The 22,595-nt window shown below is 42.5% G+C and overlaps 1 protein-coding gene across 1 annotated transcript in view; it reads left to right on the top strand.

Annotated features, from left to right (window-relative positions):
- The first annotated feature begins 341 nt into the window (after positions 1–341).
- The window catches only part of LOC142097619 (cytochrome P450 2W1-like), a 31,226-nt gene continuing 8,972 nt past the window's right edge, over positions 342–22,595 (top strand). Inside the window, exons 1-6 of the mRNA XM_075179625.1 lie at positions 342–562; positions 6,136–6,298; positions 8,409–8,558; positions 9,059–9,216; positions 11,326–11,499; positions 17,189–17,336. Coding sequence (XP_075035726.1) covers positions 377–562; positions 6,136–6,298; positions 8,409–8,558; positions 9,059–9,216; positions 11,326–11,499; positions 17,189–17,336 — 979 coding nt within the window. The 5' untranslated portion in view covers positions 342–376. The remainder of the gene's footprint in view (positions 563–6,135; positions 6,299–8,408; positions 8,559–9,058; positions 9,217–11,325; positions 11,500–17,188; positions 17,337–22,595) is intronic.

The following is a 22,595-nucleotide window of genomic DNA, read 5'->3' as shown; positions in this document are numbered from 1 at the left end:
ATATAATTTGCTGCTATGAAAGATCAATTTTATTTCACATAAGTAATGTACATATAAATGCATCGGTCGAAATTTTATACTGAGCCACAAAGCCTTACAAAATCCAGTTTTGTGCCAAGTCTGTGTTACGCAATTGCTGAATGATAAGCACATTGATAAACCTGATTCATTGTGGTACTTGCCAACAAACTCTGTTTAATCATCTTTTCATATTTGAAGAAAGAAATAAATAAAAAAACTGTTGTGAAGAAATTGTGTTTGACCTGGGTGGGGTTTGGGTTGCTGATTGGCACAGGCTTGTTGCAGCGCAGCATATATATATAGAGGGACTTATTCTGCCAACGACTTAGCTTGTGCTGCAATAAACAACCCAATCATGGCTGTCTATTCAGAGGCAGTGACACTATTCCTGCTGTGCATCCTCGTTATGATGTGTGTAAAGCTCCTGATGAGCTTCTCTAAAAAGACGATCTACAAATTTCCTCCAGGACCAACACCACTGCCTATTATTGGGAACTTGCATATTCTGGATATAGACAGACAAGATTTCACTTTTATGAAGGTAAAATAGACTTTGCTTTAAATAAGTATTGTGCAGTAAGGGTAGTGGCTGTGTATGACAGTGTTCCACTTTAAATACCATATTCTTTGATAATGCATTGACAGTGTTTACTTTTTTTTAATTATCTTCATTGGAAACCAATGAATAGTTTAATGTATACCATATCTCTGATCTCTATTGCCTTCTTATTCTTGTAATTTGTTTATCTCTTCGCCATTCAGAGGTTTAGTCACTGACTGAAAACTCTCCATAGTCCTCAATAGAAATATGTGACTCTTGCTGGTTACATCAATTTCTCAGTGTACAAAAAAACAGTTTTTACGTACATCATGGCTCATTGATACCTATCCCTTAAGCCAGCTGCTCCCTGGGGTGCCGCGGTCAGGAGGACCATTGGTAAACAAGGCAGGGGACTACTTGGTAATTACTCAGGCTTAGGGGTGCCCTGATAAAATTATGGAGACCCTAAGGGTGTCTTGAACTAAGAAAGTTTGGTATCCACTGCTATAAGCCAATCTCTGTTCACCCAAGTGTATCACTAAATGTAAAAAAAAAAAGCGTAGTGTATGCTAAAACAGATAAAACATTGGCACTTTAATCATTGTTAGATCCATCAGCATGGCAGATTGCCTACTCATAGATTGCATACATTTTTCATAGGCTAATGGCAAACCAGGCAAGTAGAATTTTCTATACATTCCCTTTCCTTGATCTGTTGGTCACTGCAAGGATACAAGTAAAGCAAAATCTAGGATATGAATCTGGTCTCATGCTGATGTCGCTTCTCTTCCATCATTTGCTTTGCAAAGTTAGCTGTGCAATTCAATAGTATCTCTCCATAGTGATGAAGTAAGCTTCTGTCTCCCCTCCATTCACCCTGGGAAATATGTGACATAGGGAGACAAAATTACCTAACCTCCAAGTGCACATTGTCTTAGGCACATCTATAAAAAGTATAATAGGCTGCAGGAGTAAAAGTCGTCTTAGTGATTGTCTAATGTATAACATAGTTAGAAAGTGTTATTTCCCCTTTACCAAACATCCCACTCATTTATAACATCACATTTGTTGAATAAAATGTAGTCTTTCATAGATTATGTTGTTTTATACAGAACAGTGAGGAATGTGTGATTGCAGTAATTTTGTGATGTCTGGCGATTTTTGGGTTTAGGTTTGGAAAACTGAAATTATTATTATTATTATTATTATCATTTATTTGTAAGGCGCCACAAGATTTCCGCAGCGCTGTACACAGTACAAACAGTAGACTATACAGGGTGAAACAGTACAGAACAATAAACAAAAATACCAATACTTCAGAAACTCCAGGCAGGCTGATGCAATAAGCACGGAGCAGAAGAACAGGTGAGGAGACAGGAGGGAAGAGGGCCCTGCTCATGTGAGCTTACATCCTAAAGGAGGGTAGACAGAACCAGGCACAAGGGGAGCCAGAAGAGAGAAGGGAGAGCGAGTGGAGGAGGTGAGGTGGTTAAGCAGATGGTTGGTAGGCTTTGCGAAAGAGGTGAGTTTTCAGTGCACGTTTGAAGCAGCACAGAGTAGGAGAGAGATGGATGGAGCGAGGGAGGTCGTTCCAGTGAAGGGGGGCTGCACGGGAAAAGTCTTGGTTTCTGGAGTGTGAAGAAGTGATAAGAGAGGAGGAGAGGCGGAGATCATTGGCTGAGCGCAGGGAGCGGGCAGGAGTGTGTATGGAGAGGAGGTTAGAGATGTAGGGGGCAGTAGAGTGGGAGAGAGCCTTGTATGTGGTGGTGAGGAGTTTGAAGAGGATTCTTTAGGGGAAGGGAAGCCAGTGTAGGGCGAGGCAGAGAGGGGAAGCAGAGGAGGAGCGGCGTGAGAGGAAGATGAGTCTTGCAGCCGCGTTGAGTATAGAGTGGAGGGAGGAGAGATGGGAGTGGGGGAGTCCAGTGAGGAGAAGGTTGCAATAATCCAGGCGGGAGATGATGAGTGCGTGGATGATGGTTTTGGTGGCATCCTGAGAGAGGAAGGGACGGATGCGGGCGATGTTGCGTAGTTGGAAGCGACAGGACTGGGCAAGGGAAAGAATGTGGGGGGCAAAAGAGAGAGAGGAGTCAAGGGTGACGCCTAGGCAGCGGAGTTGGGTGACAGATGAGATGGTGGTGTTGTTTACGACAATAGAGAGGTCGTGATGGGATGGGAGTCTGGGCGGAGGAAAGACAATGAGTTCAGTTTTGGAGATATTGATTTTAAGAAAACGCGCAGACATCCAGGAGGAGATGGCGGAGAGGCAGTCAGATACCCGAGAGAGGAGGGTGGAGGAAAGATCAGGAGAAGAGATGTAGATTTGAATGTCATCAGCATACAGGTGATACTGAAGACCAAAGGAGGAGATAAGAGCACCAAGTGAGGAAGTATAGAGCGAGAAGAGTAAAGGGCCGAGAACAGAGCCCTGCGGGACTCCTACAGGGAGAGGGTAGGGGGAGGAGGAAGAACCAGACGTGGATACAGAGAAGGAGCGGTTAGCAAGGTATGAGGTGAACCAGGCAAGGACAAGACCAGAGAGGCCAAGAGACAGAAGGGTTTGCAGCAGGAGGGGGTGGTCCATGGTGTCAAAGGCTGCGGAGAGGTCAAGGAGAATAAGTAGGGAGAAGTGACCCTTGGACTTGGCCGATAGGAGATCATTAGTAACCTTGGCCAGGGCAGTTTCAGTGGAGTGGAGGGGACGGTAGCCAGATTGGAGAGGGTCAAGGAGGGATTAGTCGGAGAGGTGTCTGGCAAGGCGGCTGCAGACAATCCGCTCGAGTAATTTGGAGGCATAGGGGAGTAGTGAGATAGGGCGATAGTTAGCAAGAGAGGTGGGGTCGAGATTGGGTTTTTTGAAGATAGGAGAGATAAGAGCGTGTTTAAAAGAGGAGGGGACTGTACCAGAGGAAAGAGATAAGTTGAAGAGGTGAGCGAGGTAAGAACAGGCAGTGGGAGAGAGAGAGCGAAGGAGGTGAGAGGGGATGGGGTCGAGAGGACAGGTAGAGGGTGGGGAGGAGAGAATAAGGGAGCGGACTTCTTCACCTGTAGTGGGGCAAAAGGAGCACCAGAGTTGGTTGTTGGGGGGAGGTGAGGCAATGAGGGTGGCGGGGGAAGGGAAATATAAGTCGATTTCGCTTTAATAGATTAGATGTCTAGCAAATCAACCTGTTGATCAAAAAAAATGTGACTCATCACTATTTGTGCAAATCTACACTTTAACGTGTCACTTTGGTTATTCACTGCCATCTTGTGGCAGTTTTTAACATTGCAGACAGAAATTGACTTTATAGCAAATTTGGTGGATTTATTGTCCATGTTATTTATTAATTTATTAACAATCACTCGCACAGCATATTTGTGCTATATTCACTATGGTATAAGGTGTAATCCTCAGTTATTCTTTTGGAGCTAAAATCCCATGTATACTTATAATACTACCCCTCGCCTACTCTAAATTTGTCCTGAATGCATCAGTGAGGCTAATGCTTTTCTCCCATCTGCTGCCACACTCTGCAAATTACTTCACTCACATCACAAGGTATACCCTGGCTCCACCTCTCTGTTCCGTCTCTGACCTACGCCTCTGCTCTCCTCTAATAACAACCTCTCACTCCCGCTTTCTAGATTTCTCCCACGATGCTCCACACTTATGGAACTCCCTGTCTCATTTGACCAGACTCTTGCTCAGTGTCCAATCTTTCAAGCACTCTCTAAAAACCCACCTCTTCACTATTCCTACTAGGCTACTCCCTCTAGACGCTTTACCTGCCATATCCACTTATGTCCCATTAGCTCCAACTGTCTCTGCTTTCTGTAGACTGTAAGCTCTCAAGAGCAAGACCTTCTCTATGCTATGTCTCATGTCTGCACCTCCTTTGTCTACCTCGAATGTGCTTTATGTTTAACTTGTATTCGTGTGATTTTTTTTTTTTGGTTAATTTCTATTTATGGAATTTGTACCTATAATTGTTCTTGTATGATTTATAGTTGTAATTTTTACTCGTTTAATTTATATTTGTGTGATTTCTATGCTAACTGTCCAGCAATGCATAATTTGTGCTGTCTTACACATGGAATATTATAAAGTTCATTCTACAGTTCCACAATGAATATAAGAACCAGCTACACATCACATTTGTTTTATATTTTTTAATTAAACTGATAAGTCGGCAAGGAAGCATTATATACTCTGTATGCTGTGAAGTCAATTTCCATCTAGTATGTGTACAGCCAGTGCAGTGTGTTGGTGCATACATGCATCGCCTTTAATAATTTATTTAATGTGATTAACTTTGAACAAGGAATAATTCCATTTTGGAACATTAAAAATCTGCAAAAAGTTCTAAACTGTTAATGCAAATGCAAAGCAAGTTTGTTAATCTACAAAAAATATATTTTCTTATATACATTTGACAGCAATAATTGATGTCTGTTTTGCTGTCACTTATTCAGTTATGTGTTTCATCATGAAATATACTTTTAAACCTGGCAGAGTGGATAATGGGGGGCAAGCAGGCTGACTAATCAATCAGATAAGCAAAATAGGTACTTTTTGTCTTTGGAAAGTTTAAGAGCTGAACAGATGTACACCTTAGAGGTGGGAATGAATGGAAGTGATATAATCACATTTGAAATTGGAAGAAGGAAGATTGAAACGTAACATTAGAACTTTTTACTGAATTAATGAAAGCTCCATGGAATAGTCTCTCAGTAGCTGTGGTGGGCACTCAGACAGTATAAGAATGTAAAACAAACATAAGCCTATTATTACCATTATCTAGGTTTATAGGATAAAATTATATCTTCTAATGCTGGGTACAGACTACAGAAAATTTCTCCCAATGCAATATTGTTAATGATTTTACCAACAACTGAAAGCCCTGATCAGCATGCCGATTCATGTGTACACACTGTACACGTTTTACAAGATTTACCATCAGATCTGTGTTCTTCATCTGTCATAACCATCAGCTGATAAGATTGTGACTCTACACACTCCATAGAGATCTATGGACACTGCTGGTCCTGAGTGCATACACACTGCAGAATTAGAACGACATTGTTTCATTTATAGAGATTTTTAGTCCGGTTATAAAATCAAATTAAACAATACAATGTACTTTGGAACTATAAAACATGATAATCATCATCATCATCATATATTTATGATCATGGGAGCATACACACTAATGCAGTATCGGACCGAACAGTTGTTTATCTTGTGATTGGCACTATAATCGGGTGAAAAAACAGTAGTGTGTACCCAGCCTAAGGGACTATGTATCAAGGCAAATATGGGGGAAAGAGAGGTACATAACCAATCATTCCTCCATATTTGCCTGTGGGTGGCTGCATAAGGCTTAGTGGTGTTGCCGGAGGAGAAGTCGTGCTGAGTGAGGGCATGCACACAATATAATGAGATTATTCATTACCCTGCAGCCTGCTTCCATCACAGGTGATGCTTTATCCATGGTATCATCATGTTGTTTTTGCTTTGTTGTGATACTAGAATTTTGTCTGTTTCTCTGAATAATGTGTTATCTCAGCTAAATGTTATTAAAACTGTTTTCCAGCTTGCAAAAAAATATGGCACATTCTTCACTTTCCATTTTGGATCTGCAAAAGCTGTGGTTCTGGTTGGATATGAAGCCAATAAAGAAGCCCTGGTGAAAGCTAACTATGATTTTGGAGAACGTGCACCGATCCCTATTTCTGATATCTTTCAGCATAACCATGGTAGAGTAATCATTTAAGAGACTGTCATTTTTGCCTTTAGTACACCTCGGGGAACATTTATGTGAAATGTTTCATAAGTAACTATGCAGAAAAATGCAGTTGTGAAGGGTCCCCCTGGTGGCCTAAGCTGCAAATACATGCAGTCCTTCTTGCCCAAGCAATCCAACAATACTTCATAGGTTCATGCTCACATTTCAACAAGGATTGACTACGTCTCACTATCCAGGGAGTCTTCTTGCCACAGTTCACCCCATCCCACACAGGGAGCCTCTTACTCCAACACCACTGCTTAATGGCCATACTTCACTTGCAAATGTTATCCCTATAACCTCTCAATACTTGGGGAGCTTGCTGCAGTTCCTTGTATGATTACACGGACATTCAATACTCAGCTAGACCTCTTAAACACTTCAATAGCCAGGGATTCATCCTCCTTTGATTGTTAGTTTCCACACCACATGACTCTTAGTTGCAGTGACCCCCACTCACAGTATCGGGGTACTTTTACAGGGGGCTCTCTTACAGGCGGAACCTCCTCACCAAATTCAGCTACAGCCAGCCATGTTGCATCTGGGGGGCTCTGCACAGGGTCTTCTCTAATCCCATGTGGATTCAGCCAAACTATAATCACCCCTCTCCAAGGGTCTCTCAGTCCATCCATGTCTATCTCCAGGCAATGTCATCCATAGTCTCTCCAATCTTTAAGACCTTTGCTGTTGTGGACTCCCCCCCTCCTGTCCAAGAGCAGCTCCCATGCACTCCTCCATTCCTTACGCACTCCCATGCACTGGTGGTTCTTCTGGGGTACCTATGAAGGTGGGGATCCCCCTGCTGCATCTATCCCTCTCTGGGGCTCATACATTGTTGCGGCCTTTAACCCCCCCTGTCACCACACCACTCAGTTGCTCAATAAATTAGGGCTATCTCCCCCTTTACTAGGGATTAATAAGCAGTGCTCTCACGGCAAATGCTGAGCACCACATCTAACCGGGGACCCGGATCCACCCTCCTCCATGTCCCAGCTATTAAAATGACTGCTACCTGAAAGGATAGGGAGCCAGAGCCTTTATAAACTCTAGCTCCCACCTGATACCCCTGTCTCTGGCGATGGGGCTTTTGTGCCGCACTGCTAAGTCCTGCTTACTGTCCACGTCATCACGGTCAAATCTCGCGAGGCCCGTACCTCACTTCCTACAGCTATCCCGATGACCTTTCCGGGAGGGGGAGAGGCCACGTAATGCTACAGTAACCAGCAACATTTGATTCAAGTTTGACTCTTTTTCTAAACTATACTAGAAAAATTATTAGTTGTTATGAGCGACACCACCTTTTGTACGGTTACCTATGGCTCAATTTTTATAAACAACCCATCATATCTCACCATAGTCTCTCTAATCTTTAAAACAGTTGCTGTTGGGGACTCTCCCCCTCCTATCCAAGTGTAGCTCCCATTCACGCCTCAATTCCTCATGCACTCCCATGCACTGGTGCCTCTCCTTTCTCTGACAGGCTGCAGGGGACTCTTCCCTGTTCTCACCACCGCTGCTTGGTCCAGCCAACACCTCTGCTGGGCTCCCACAATGCTCCTCCTTCCTCTTTCCACGCGACCTCTCGTGGTTTCCTGATCTGTATCTCCTCTGCGTGATTTTTGGCACCAAACCTTCTCCCAGGCTTGCCGGGAAATGTAGTTTTCTCTCTAATTTTTGCACTGCACATGTGTGGCCCGCTCGGGTCACCAGCGCTACATATATTAAAAAAATTAATGATTGTCCTGGTAAACACCATCTTTCGTACGGCTATCTTTAGCACAGTTTTCATAAACAATCCATCATATTTCACAGTTTTAAGTGAACCCATATCACTTGGAGAAAGCATAAATATATAAAAGCAAAACAATACAGCTAAAAAGCAGGACAACGTTTTTTTTTTGAGCCCTAAGCAAATTAACTTGTGTAGCCTTCGAACATTTAACTTTCTTAACCATTTTACACACAATAGCCATAAAAAATATACTGCCAAAACTAGTTGCCCAGACCCTAAATAAACGTTGACTCGCCAGCTCATATTTTTAACATTAAATACTTTACGAAGTTTCTATTTTCTGTTCTAGGAGTCATCTTTTCCAGTGGGGAGGGATGGAAAATAACTCGAAGATTTACTCTTTCCATCCTACGAGATCTTGGGATGGGGAAGAGAACCATTGAAGGCAGAATTATTGAAGAGCTACAATTTTTGAATGAATATATTCTGTCTCATAATGGTGAGTCATGCCATATTTTATGAATTTCTCGTAATATAGTTATTTAGGAGGATTTAGAATGAATATAAAAGTGGACAATTCTGCAGGTGGCATAGAATAGCATATTGTTGGCTCTTGAAAAAGAAAGTTGTTTCGGTGACAATGGAATTTAAATGCTTCGAACTGTATGTGCAATGCGAGATGCTCTGCAAAATAAAGAGTAGTTAGAGCAGGATAATGTTCTGCAGACATTTTGCCAGATTACTGAACGAATACAAAGTATTTTGTAAGTAAATAAGTACAAGGGGATACGATATAAAAGGAGAGACTATAATTGTATGTGTAGATGTAATGTTTTAAATAAAAAGAAGAATCATATGTAAGCCATGTATATAAGTGGAGGCCTAGAGGACTGGGTGCAGCTTTGCTTGGGTTCCAAAATAAACTGTTTTGCCACTGGCCATAAGTTTTATTTGATTGGAACCTCTGTTGACAACTACTATGTTTGAATTATATTCCAGGTGAACCTTTTGACAAAAGAGTGTTTTTTTCTGCTACCCCAAACATAACCTTTAGAATTTTATTTGGGAGGCGTTTTGACTATGATAACCCAACATTCCAGAAGATGGTGAGCCTGATAGATTACCTCGTTATTCACACTGGAATGGCTCCTGCTAAGGTAAAATATCAGTTTTTTTAAAAATGAAAATGAAAGTAGCAAATGCTGGTCATACCTCCTGAGAAACAGAAGGCATGTGTATAAAACTGTTGAGTCTAGCAATATAATTATTAACACCATGACAATCTCAGGGCAGTCATTTTCTGTTGAAAAAAGACTGACAGCAGTTTTCTTCATTAGCTTTATTGGCAAGAAGCATTGGAAAACTAACTTCCCCCACAATCACAACTTTATTTCAGATATCTTTCAATCTGATAAGCTTCTCTGCCCCTTACACCAGGCATGTCAAACTCAAAACCCCAATTGGGCCAAATAATCAAAGTCTAAGATTGTGGGGCAGCAAGAAAAAGTAAAAGCCTCATTTGCAATTTTGTAAGGTTTATTATTAAGAAAAAACAAAAATAAAGTTTAATGTTTTCTTCCCGATACTTGACACTGTGTCCTCCATGTTGCTTTTGCTCCCCTTCACCTGTCTCCCCTATTTCACATTGTGCCTTCCATGCTGCTTTTGCTCCCCTTCATCTGTCTCCCCTGTTTCACACTGTGCCCTCCATGCTGCTTTTGCTCCCTTTCACCTGTCTCCCCTGTTTCACACTGTGCCCTCCATGCTGCTTTTGCTCCCTTTCACCTGTCTACCCTATTTCACACTGTGCCCTCCATGCTGCTTTTGCTCCCCTGCATCCGTCTCCCGTTTCACACTCTGCCCTTCATGCTGCTTTTGCTCCCCTTCACCTGTCTCCCCTATTTCCCATTGTGCCCTCCATGCTGCTTTTGCTCCTCTCTATCGGTCTCCCGTTTCACACTGTGCCCTTCATGCTGATTTTGCTCCCTTTCACCTGTCTCCCCTGTTTCACACTGTGCCCTTCAAGCTGCTTTTGCTCCCTCTCACTTGTCTCCCCTGTTTCACTGTGCCCCCCCCCCCCCCGCACCCACTCTATTTGCTCCCCTTCACTTAATTTTCTGTTGCCTTCTTTCTTCTGATTTCTTCTCTTCTGCCTTTCTCTTCTGTCTCTTTTGCCTTGTCCATCATGGCTCCTCTCAGTGCGCTCCTCGCTAAAAATGACAGGTGTGATAACGTCATGCCCGACATTCAGTGCGAAGGGAGGTGGGGGGACGGCAACGGACGTCACCACATCAGATTTATTTTGTATTTATTTATTTTTAACAAATCTGGGCCGGCGGCTCTGGTAGGGCTGCAAAAAATATGTGTTTGGGCCGCATGAGGCCTGTGGGCCGCGAGATTGACACGTCTGCCTTACATATATATTTGTGAATGTTAGCAGTAGCATTTTTAAGTGTTATTGAACTCAAAATCCAAGCTGATATAATGGAGTTAACAATAACATTTACAAATGTATATATGCTAACGCTTCAGAAACTTCTCATTACTGAAGGTACTTGCGATAAAGTTGGGATTGTGAGAGAAGCTCCCATTATATTACAATGCAGTCAGTCTCTTTTAGCCATCTTTAAATGACAAAAAATTGATTACAGAGAACAATATCTTACATGAAGCTAATAAATATAAATACAATGTAGATTTCTCAGGGTGTGGGAACTTAGATCTATACTGTATATTTGTGAGCATTACTAGCTCTTTTACATGAAGGAACTTGCCCTTTAACTTTAGTGGATCTTGAAGGGGAATCAGCAGTCACATCACACATAGCTCCATCATACCCAACTATCCCAACAAAAGACACCTTTGTTGGCTGGACTATTGGGCGGTTGACATGTTCCCCACCATTCTGCACAGAACTGCATGTAACATTGTGGGGGAGTGGAGTTAAGGGTGTGCTAAAGCTTCATAAGCATTGGGAATGTCCCCAGGGAAGGGGGTGATGCCCCATTGTGTCGAGGCCTTGCCATATTTTGTGCATGTGTCACAATAGTCCGGAATAGAAATTTTGAAGTTGTGAGGTATGGTGCATACAGACCCCTACTCACAGGCTGATGTTATGAAAAAAGTTTATCTGTTTACAAGTTCATCATCATCAGTTATTTATATAGCACTACTAATTCCGTACCGCTGTACAGAGACTCACTCACATCACAAGTTATATGTTTTTTGTGTTATATGTTTTATTGTACATATATTTTTTTTTCAAGTACTTCAATGTTTACCCCATACTGAAATACATCTTGAAAACTCCTGACACCGTTGTAAGTAAAATTGATGAATTAAATGAAGTTTTGAAAGTACTCTTCAAGCAAGCAAGGGAAGTTAAAAGTGAAGATTCTTTCAGGACTTACGGTGAAGCCTTCCTACAGAAAGATGAAAGGGTAACAGTCAACTAACAGTGGTGAAACTAACGCCAAAGCAGCCCATATGTGTGTGTGTGTGGGGGGGTGATGGTCAGGGGTGGATTGGGAACTTAAAGTGGCCCAGGAATTATTTTTTTACGTGACCTCATGTGGGTGGGCCAAATTAACTGTAGGTAGGGCCAACACAATTGTAGGCAGGATTTAAAATTACTGGAATTTGGTTGTAGTGACATGTAGGAAGACTTAGATGTGATGACTTAAGACACACTGGGTCATTTCTAAAGCAATGCAGGGAAAAAGCTGGCAGTCCTGTGTTATAAAAATACATGAATCAGTTTGCATTATCTGCAGCTGGTTAATGCCTCTGTGCTTATACTTGCTTAGTTGCCTACTAACACATCCTTCCAATCAGGGCCGGACTGGGACTAAAAATCAGCCCTGGCATTTAAGGTACATAGGCCCACCCCAGTTCCAGCAGGGAAAAAAACATGTGGCGCCGCGCAGCGGCGGCGCCGAACAGGGAGGGACCTCATCGTGTTTTGGGTGTGGCCAACATGGGGCATTGATACATATATTATAAAGATACATTACATTTATCATTTTAGACAAATACACAGGCACTACTGTTAGAAGCACACAGCTTTGCCTTCACAAGCAGTACGTTGTGAAGCGGGACATACCTACCAACCGTCCTTGCAGTAGGACCAAATCCTGACTAAGGGAGACATTCACCCAAATTCAGGACTGCCCCATCAGATTCAGGACAGTTGGCAGACTGTCCTGCTCTCTCCTACCTGTCTTGGTCACTTTCACGACTTGTAGCAGATGGTCAGACTTGATCCTGGAATATTGGATGCCCTATTTTGAAAAAAAAAATGGGTACATGAGATTTAGAAAACTCCCCGGTGTTAAAACAATAGCACTCACGTTTTATAATTAGGCTTCCCTCCAGTCCCCACAATAATAATATTCACATTTAATAAGTAGACCTATTTCCCTCCAACCAGCCCCAACATTTAATTAACAGTATACCCATTTACTCAAAACATATTTCCCTCCCTCCAAACAGTCCCAGCAATAAATTAAATAGCTTTAAAGTTTAATAAATATAGCCATTTTCCACGACCATCCCCGACAATAAATAATTCATATTCACATTTAATAAATAGCCCTCCTCCCCAAAATCAGCCCCTTATTTAACTGATAGCCCTAAACCACCCCAGCATTAAATTAAAGGTTCCTTCATCTCCCCTTAAATAATTAGCCCCCACCTACACTCCACCATTAAATAGCCTATCTCCCACACTATATTAAGATCCTCCCTTCCCTCACATATTATATTAAAATGCTGCACGCGCGCACACATACGCACACTATGTGAACATGGCCAAACGCACACTATAGCAACATGGGGCCACACAGAAACACTATTAGCCACACAGCCACACTATTAGCCACACACACTATTTGCCACACATGCACACTATTAGCCACACACACTATTTGCCACACAGCCACACTATTAGCCACACAGACACGCTATTAGCCACACACACTATTTGCCACACAGACACACTATTAGCCACACAATTTGCCACACAGACACACTATTAGCCACACACACTATTAGCCACACTATTAGCCACACCGACATGCTATTAGCCACACAGACACGCTATTAGCCACACACACAATTTGCCACACAGACACACTATTAGCCACACAATTTTCCACACAGACACACTATTAGCCACACAAACTATTTTCCACACAGACACACTATTAGCCACACAATAGCTACACACACTATTTGCTACACAGCCACACTAATAGCCCCCACACACACTATTTGCCACACAGACATATTACACACACAGACACAGACACTTATCTTATTTCCAGCAGCAGCACTCCGCGCGCTGCCCGGCAGAAGGAGAATCAGTGACAGCCGCCTATGCGAGCAATCACATGGGACAGCACCACGTGACAGGTTCCGTCCCATGTGATTTCTCGCATAGGCGGCTGTCACTGATTCTCCATCCGCCGAGCAGCGTGCGGAGTGCTGCTGCTCGGCGGACATCGGCCCTTCTGGCATTTGCCAGAAGTGCCAGGTGGCCAGTCCGGCCCTGCTTCCAATATTCCCTGCATAGAAATATATCTTACTTAATAAGTCTAACTATTACGATCTGCAAGAAAATGCTTCTTTTGTAACAATTGTGTATGAGCCCTAAATGTACCCAGAGATTGGGGGTGGTTTGATTTAATAACAGTGCAGAGAGGGTTGGCAGACAATGGCATAAATGAAGGGGAGAACTATTCCAAGTGTTTGCTGGGGATATAGTAAATGCAAAGGAGGCTGGATTAATGATATTACCAGTGCAATGGGGGCTGGCCATATGTTCAACAAAGTGATCTCAGAATAGGACCAGTGCAAGGTAGAAGGCAGGGAATGGAATCAATGCAAAAACCACTAAAATATCACAAGAGCTGGAATAAGCCTCTGGGGGACCCGGGGGACTTAAGACAGGGGTGTTATCATTTTAGATACATTTTAGACAAATGCACAGGCAAAACTGTGTGCACTACTGTAAGGTGCACGCAGCTCTGCCTTCACGAGCAGCACAGTGTGAAGCAGGACATATCTCCCAACTGTCCTTGTAGTCGGACCAAATCCTGACTAAGCAAGACAGATGCCCAAATTTGGGACTGCCCAACCAGATTCAGGACAGTTGGCAGACTGTCCTGCTCTCTCCTACATGTTCCTGTCACTTTCACCACCTGTGGCTGCTGGTTTCTTTTGATCAGTTGCTGCTTGTCTTGATCCCTATTGGGGGACAAAATGGGTAAATGAAATTTAGAAAACTCCAACCAGTCCCGGCATTAAATCAATAGCACCCACATTTAATAATTAGAATTCCCATTTAATAAATATATCTATTTCTCTCGCTCCAAACATCCCCAGCAATAAGTTAATAGCATTTACATTTCCTGTAACCATTTCCCACAGCCATCCCCAGTATTAAATAATATTCACATTTAATAAATAGCCCTCCATCCCAAACTCAGCCCCACATTCAAATAATAGCCCTAAACTACCCCATGAGGCCCGTCACCTCATCTTAATTTAATAGACCCCAACATTAAATTAAATTGCCCTACCATTACCCCACAAGTAAAATAGCACACATTAAATAATTAGTCCCCACCTAAACTCCACCATTATATTAATAGCTTACCTCCTACACATCTATTAAGACAGCCCCCCTCCATTCCCACATATCACACAATATATTAAGAGCCCCCCATTCCCTCACACATTATAGCAGCCTCCTTGCCCTCCTTCACATATTATAGCAGCTCCCCCTGCCCTTCTTCACTCATTATAGCAGCCCCCTGCCCTCCTACATTCATTAGAGCAGCAAAACCTGCCCTCTTTCACTCATTAGAGAAGCCCCCCCCCCTATCCTCCTTCACTCATTATAGCAGCCCCCCCTGCCCTCCTTCACACATATCAGCCCCCTCTGCCCTCCTTCATACATATCAGCCCCCTCTGCCCTCCTTTATACATATCAGCCCCCTCCTCTGCCCTCCTTCATACATATTAGCCCCCTCCTCTGCCCTCCTTCACACATATCAGCCCCTCTGCTCTCCTTCACACATATCAACCCCCCCTGCTCTCCTTCACACATATCAGCCCCCTCCTGCTCTCCGTCACACATATCAGCCCCCTCCTCTGCCCTCCTTCACACATATCAGCCCCCCCTGTTCTCCTTCACACATATCAGCACCCTCCTGCTCTCCTTCACACATATCAGCCCCCTCCTCTGCTCTCCTTCACACATATCAGCCCCCTCTTCTGCTCTCCTTCATACATATCACCCCCCCCCCCCGCTTTCCTTCACACATAGCAGCCCTCCCTGCTTTCCTTCACACATAGCAGCCCCCCTGCCCTCCTTCACACTTACCTTGTTATGGCTGCAACTGCTGTAGAGACTCCTCTCTGTACACATGGGATGGAACCTGTCATGTGGTGCACTTCCCATGTGACCTCTCTCTGTACGGAGACTGGAGGCAGAGACATAGGGAGAGGAGGGACAGAGGGACGGATCATTAGATCTGCGGTCACACCTAGTATCACACTGACCCCCCCTTCCACCACAGCCAGGATGACCGCAGACCTGCCACTACACATCATTTTTTTTTCCTTTAAACATTCGAAAAATACATCAGGTGGCCTCCTGAATCTACCAGAATACCTGGAAAAGTCCCGTTAGGTTGTATGGACAATCCCCTTCTGGTGATGGTCCATCCGCAACAGAGCTTACTGTACTGCTCTTCTAGACAAGTGCGGAGACCAACACATACACAGTGATGCCAGTTCTCAGGAAACCAGAACAGGGGCCTCCAGAGCACATAGTCCACCTTTCCCAGGCCTTTTGGCCGGGCAGGAAAATGTTTACAAATCCAGCTAAAAGGCTGTGGCCGTATTCACTTATTTATTCTTTCTTACTGTATGTCACTTTCAATAATTTTTTTTGTCCTTTTTCACTTGGATTAGAGGGGTGCAGTAGGCACTTATAGGCTCCACTCCTGAAGATCTAAGGGAGGTGGTATGGTCCTAGTGGTTCCCACCTCTGTGATACCTCTGAGGTCCTCCCTTCTTTGGGGATTGAATATTTAATCCTGGGTTAAAGTTTTGGTGGATCCCAGGGGAAAGGGACTCCCCCTAGCCTTGTGGTGAAGGGCGGACTGAAGAGCCTTGCCCCCTGAGAGTCTTATGGTCTGAGGTGGTGGGGGATAGAAGACATGAACAACAGCCCCCCTGAGCACCTTTTGTGTTTTGATGCACAATAATTTTAGAGAGCACCGTCCCAGGCTTTCAATAAAAAGAAAAAAGTTGTTAGTGTCGATGGTACTGTCCCCTGCTGCAGTGGGTCCTCACAGTCTGTGTGCAAATGTGTGTCCTATTGTGTTACATTTAGAGGGATCAGGAGAAATTTGTGTAAAATAAAGAAACAAGTTCCACTAAATTGTATCCATGAAAGTACTGGGAAGAAAATTTGCGCACTTAAGCATAAGGAAAAGCTTTGGTTTCTCATTTTTTGCAGTTAGAACAACTCCAGCGTCCTATTAAATAAACTTTAACAGCCTCCCAATAACATAAACTAAGGCAGTCCCTTGCCCTATTGCATAAACACTAAATAAAATCACACAGATTCACAAACAATAGACAATGCCAAACACAGAGCCTGGTTATGTAGACCTTCAAATGCTGTCCTGATTTGGAACAACCAAAAGTTGGGGGAATGGGTGTGTTTGGATGAGAAATGTGTGTTATGATTGGGTGTAGGTGGTGGAAGGAAGAGGTGAATAGCATCTAATGTGTCCGTGACTATATATATCATGTGCCTTTTATACTTCACTTTAGTATATAGATTTGCAGTAACCCATGGCAAGCACTCAATGATCAAGAGTGCGTTAGATAATAAAACAAATATCTAGTTGCTACGGGTTGCCACATATTTGTACTTTATTAGTATACAACACCTATTTTATTGAGGTTGGGCAAAACATCACAAAATATAGTTTTAAACCATGAAAAAAAGATTTATGCTGTGGAAATGGGAAAAAAATACATTTATAAAGGTCTACTGATATGTTTAATAATTCATATTGATAATATTTCTATATGTCAATTGTCCCCAAGGAAAAAGTCACAGATGAAAAAGAGAAAATCTTTACAGAAAAGAACTTGCTGGCTTCTACGTTTGATCTCATGCTTGGTGGGTCAGAAACCACCTCCACTACAATACAATGGGGCATCTTACTCATGATGAAATATCCCCACATACAAAGTAAGGACATTGTGTAAGGACACCTCCTGTTTCTGTGATGTACAGCAGCATACAAACAAATCATTTTTATTATCATTTACAAATTGGAATAGGGGATGAGAACATGTTGTGTACCATTTCTGCAGTATCCTTTAACATTAGTAGAGATGCTCACTGACCCCTGTTTTTTGGTTTTGGTTTTGGATCTGGATTACCTTCGGGTTTTGGTTTTGCCAAAACCGCCCTTGCGTGTTTTGGTTTTGGTTTTGTTTAGCCAGTTTTTACAAAATTCAATTTTTGGGGCTAAAATCACATAATTTAGGTATTATTTTGTACCTACATTATTATTAACCTCACTAACCCTAAATTCCAGTGGTTTCCATTCAATTTTTACCATCTCACAGGTCATAATATGCTTTTAATACACTTTCAGCCAAATACTGCAGCGATCTGGCTGGATGGTAAGCGACAGAGCAATGACTCAAACACACGGCAGTTCCTAGCATATCTAAGACACATTGGCACACAGCAGTGGCAGAAAAGAAAAGCGGTGCAAGATGAAATTATCCTTGGATCATAAAACTAGTTATGGTTCATTTGATCGCTCCACCTGTTTCTTGGATAAGTGAGGTAATTCTACAGCTAATACATGGCAACGAGCGCTCCACCTGTTTCTTGGATAAGTGAGGTAATTCTACAGCTAATACATGGCAATGAGCACTAATCCCCCCCGGGATGCGTGCTTTTATCAGACACACACCAATCCAGGGTGCCAGACAATGCACTTAAAAGAGCCATTGAAATCTTCTATAAGGGTGTATATTACATCCTAAACTTTCTAGTGCAAATTCAGAGAAATACAGTGCTATATTAGGATTTCAGCATTCAGAAAATACATATTTTTTTTATAAGGGGGTATATGGCACCCCAAACACTTTGTAGTGCAATTCAGAAAAATACACACCCTCCTATTTCTACTCAATCACTTTGCCTGCTCTACTGTGACCTAACCCTTCTCTGTCCCTCTCTCAAATGGCACTAGATCGCCGTGGAGGCGGGTATTTATTGATTCCAAAACTCGCAAGATCCGAGATCCGCCGACGTCACAATGACGTTTTGCCTCGTTTTGAAATCCGAATAAGCACGAGACTACCGAGCCGGCTCGGTACTCGGAACCCCAAAGTTCGGGTGGGTTCGGTTTCAAGGAAACCGAGCCCGCCCATCGCTAAACATTAGTAAAAATGTTACACACAATTTGTGATATTTTTATTATGACGCTAAATGCTAACCAGGCATTAGTTCTGGGTTACAATCCAACATCTGGTCTATTAAAGTGCACCGGTCACCTACACAGAGTGGAGGCAGCCACAACATGAATGAGGAAGCAGAATATTTATTCACTATGATCTAGTGAAACCATGATGCACGTTGTCACTGGATATTGGTTAATAGATAGACTACATGAACAATGATTAATGTTAAAAATGATGATCTCTTCCATTGTGTGTAGGCAGCAAAATGAGATTTGAAACTAGAGATGGGCGGGCTCGGTACTCTCCTGCAGATTCGGAATTCAAAACGAGCCAAAATGTCATCGTGACATCGTCGGAACTCGGAGCTCGGGTTTCGCGATGTTTCAAATGCATGAATAGCCACCTCCACAGCCATCCAGCGCCATTTGAGAGAGGGAGAGAGAAGGGTTAGGTCACAATATTAGAGCAGGGATAGAGCAGTTATTAGAGCAGGAAGAGAGCAGTTATTAGCAGGGCCATCTTTTCCATTGGGCACGATGGGCAGGTGCCCGGGGGCCCCACAGGCAAGGGGGCCCCATAGGCAAGGCTCTTAATAAGAATAAATAATCCTGCAAAAAAAAAATCCTGCCAAAGAAATACTACAGGGGTCACCGAGCGAGTACATTTAAAAAAAAGCAGTGCATCGAGGCATATATTATATATAACTTATTTATCAAACTTGGAATAAGGATTATCTTCTTTGAACAAACCATATATATATTATAGGGGCCCCGCTGCACTGCTTTGCCCTGGGGCCCTTAATGTTGTTAAGATGGCCCTGGTTATTAGAGCAGGAAGAGAGGAGGCATTTTTCCAAACATTGCAAACTATTTGGGGTGTCATATTCCCTCCTAAAGAAACTATTTTCTGCCTAGGCAGCAGGATATGTGAAATATTTTATTATAACATATGCTAATAGAATACCTGCTATGGGATTTCCATAGTCATAATGAGGAATGATTAAGCAGGTAGCAATATATAAATTGATACCTCTTTGGTTCATGATTTATTGCTGATTACGAGGAATTGCTTATTTAAGCCTCTTCCCTGCTTATGCAATAAAATTAATACTGCAGGTTATTACAGCTCCTGTAGCAATTTCAGCTATTAAAATAATAGATTTATTACAGAGGCATATGTTTATTGCCAGTTGGCAATAGTGACTGCTCTGGTTAGAAAATGACCTGCAGCTATATTAAGCCTTATTCTCCTTGTAGCAATTAGCACAATAAAGGATGCATCATAGAAGCATGTGCTTATTGCTAGCTAGCAACAGTGATTGCACTATTTAGAAGTGCTCTACAGATAAGTTCTATTTACTTTGCCTTGCCAACTATGCATTTCCTTACTAATATATGGATGGACAGTTTAGCCGGCGGATTTTAAGGCACACAGTTGATTTTATAACATTTTTTTTTTATTATTTTTATATTTTGCTGCAAGTTACAGCCAACAAAAGTTAAGTTTTAATTAAGTAAACATTCTCTTCATAATATTACAACAACAGAGCATTAGTGCATCCTCTATATTCTTTCTTTTGTTATAGATAGAAATTGTAATATACCAGCAAAATTTCTTTCTGAATTTGCACTACAAGTGTTTGGGGTGTGACATATTCCCCAGTTCAAAAAAATCTATTTTCTGGTGTTGAAATTATTATATCCCAGCACTATATATTTCTGAATTTGCACTACAAGTATTTTGGGTCTCATTAAAATGGATTCACAGCAGTTCACATATGAGCAGGATCATCAAGCAGCTGCTGGCACCAGTCCTAATGGTAGTCTTCGCTGTACGTCATCTGGTAAAGCCTATGTAAAAGTACATAGTCTTTTTAAGTCAGGGCAATAAACACACCAAAAAAAACCTTTTACCGTGTTGAAGAGAAAAAAAAGCTGTTACTGATGAAAAGTTAACTGCAAGAAAAAAAAAATTGCAACATGCTATTCTACACACTCAGTGGCAAAGAAAGAATGAGGCCTTCGCCTTTCTCTAGTAGTGCGAGATCTAAAAATTTTACTGAGCCTTCTTCCTGTAAGGTCACTTGTGACCAAGCAAGACCAAGTAATTTGGAGTCCAAAAGTGGTGCACAACTACTATTACGTGTGAAAGCCGAGCTGCAAAAAAACAGTAAGGCATTTGAGGAACCTTCTCTCACCTACATCCCGACGGCTGCAATCTACACCCACAACACCGTCCTCATCAATATCCTCAGTGGCGATCGGAGTTAGCCCTGCATCCCACTTCGTAAGGCTCGATGACTCCTGAACTATAATTGATTCCTCTGAAGAATGTTTGAGGGTTAGTCCCACTGCTGCTGCTGGGGGTGAATCTTCCTCCCATAAGAAGCCCAAGAAAAAGAGCACTAGTACTTTACAACAATTAACTGTGAAGCAATCTTTTGCTAGAGGAAGCAAATATGACAGCAGTCACCCAGTCGCCAAGCGGATCACAGACGCAGCTGGTTTTTCACAGTTAATTGATGTTTTGTGTCCCCGTTACAAAATTCCATCGCGACACCATTTTTCACATAAAGCTATTCCGCAACTGTACTAAAACGTTCGTAAAAATTTAGTAATTGGGCTCAAAAATGCCATTCTACCCACTGTAGACTTAACCACAGATATGTGGACAAGTGGCAGTGGGCAAACCAAAGACTATATGACTGTGATAGCCCACTGGGTTGGTCATTCGCCTTCACAAGCAGGAACAACAGCAGCATGTACACCACGTAACATTTGTCACAGGCAGGCTACTCTTTGGATCACCGGCTTCACTAACAGGCATACTGCTGATCATTTGTTACGAAAACGAAGGTATGTCATTGATACATGGCTTATATCACTTGGACTCTCCCCAGGATATGTTATTTCTGATAAAGCCAACAATATTGTGCGAGCATTACAGTTGGGTGAATTCCATCACATTCCCTGTTTTGCTCACACAATAAACTTGGTGGTGCAGAGCTTCTTGAGAAATAACTGTGAGGTGCAGGAGATGCTTTCGATGGCCCGTAAAATTTCAGGCCATTTCAGGCATTCAGCCAGAGCATGTAGGAGATTGCAGCAGCTCCAAGAACAATTTAACTTGCCCTGCCACCAACTTAAGCAAGAGGTGTTAACAAGGTGGAATTCCACCCTGTAAATGCTTCAGAGGATGGAGGAACAGCGCAAAGCAATACAAGCGTATTGCACAAGCCATGACATTGGGAAAGGAGGGAGAATCACAGCACAGTGGGGAATCCTTTCTGTGCTGTGCAAGGTGCTGAAACCATTTGAAGTTGTGACGTGTGAAGTGAGTTTAGACTCTGCTAGCTTGAGCCAAGTCATTCCCTTTATTTAACTATTGGAAAAGCAGCTTGACAAACTGAAGGAGTAGATGAAACAAAGCAATTCCGCAAAGTATGTTGGCCTTGTAGATCAAGTACTTAATTTGCTTCGCAATGATCCAAGAGGTATTAAAATTTTGAACTCGGATCACTACGTTTTGGCGACTGTGCTTGATCCTAGGTTTAAGACCTAAATTGATTCTTTGCTTTAAAATGACCAAGATGTGGACAGTTGCAAGGAGCTATTGGTCAGCAAGTTGTCCGCTGAACTAGGCTTTACGACGTCTTCTCCTTCAGTTTCTCAGGCAGCTGCTGCTCAAAAAAAATTGCACTTTCCAAAGAGAAGCAGGGATGACGCAGGTGGCAGACCACAACAGTTTGACATCTGGGCTGGTTTGAAGGATTTTACCAAAAAACGTATGACCTTGCCCATAACTCCATCCAATCTTACTATTAACATGCAAAGGATGGTGGAGGATTATTTTCAAGAGTAAATTGATATGGAAATGTCAGACAGTCACTTTCCATACTGGGAAGAAAAACAAGCCATTTGGAATCCCATGTACAAAGTTGCTTTGCAATACCTAAGCTGCCCACCCTCCAGTGTATACTCAGAAAGAGTATTCAGCACAATCGGGAACCTTATCAGTGATCTACGTA

This window comes from Mixophyes fleayi, chromosome 7 (assembly GCF_038048845.1).
Source record: "Mixophyes fleayi isolate aMixFle1 chromosome 7, aMixFle1.hap1, whole genome shotgun sequence".
Classification (NCBI taxonomy): domain Eukaryota; kingdom Metazoa; phylum Chordata; class Amphibia; order Anura; family Limnodynastidae; genus Mixophyes; species Mixophyes fleayi.
The sequence above is the reverse complement of the archived record's forward strand: the minus strand, read 5'-3'. Positions and strand labels throughout refer to the sequence as shown.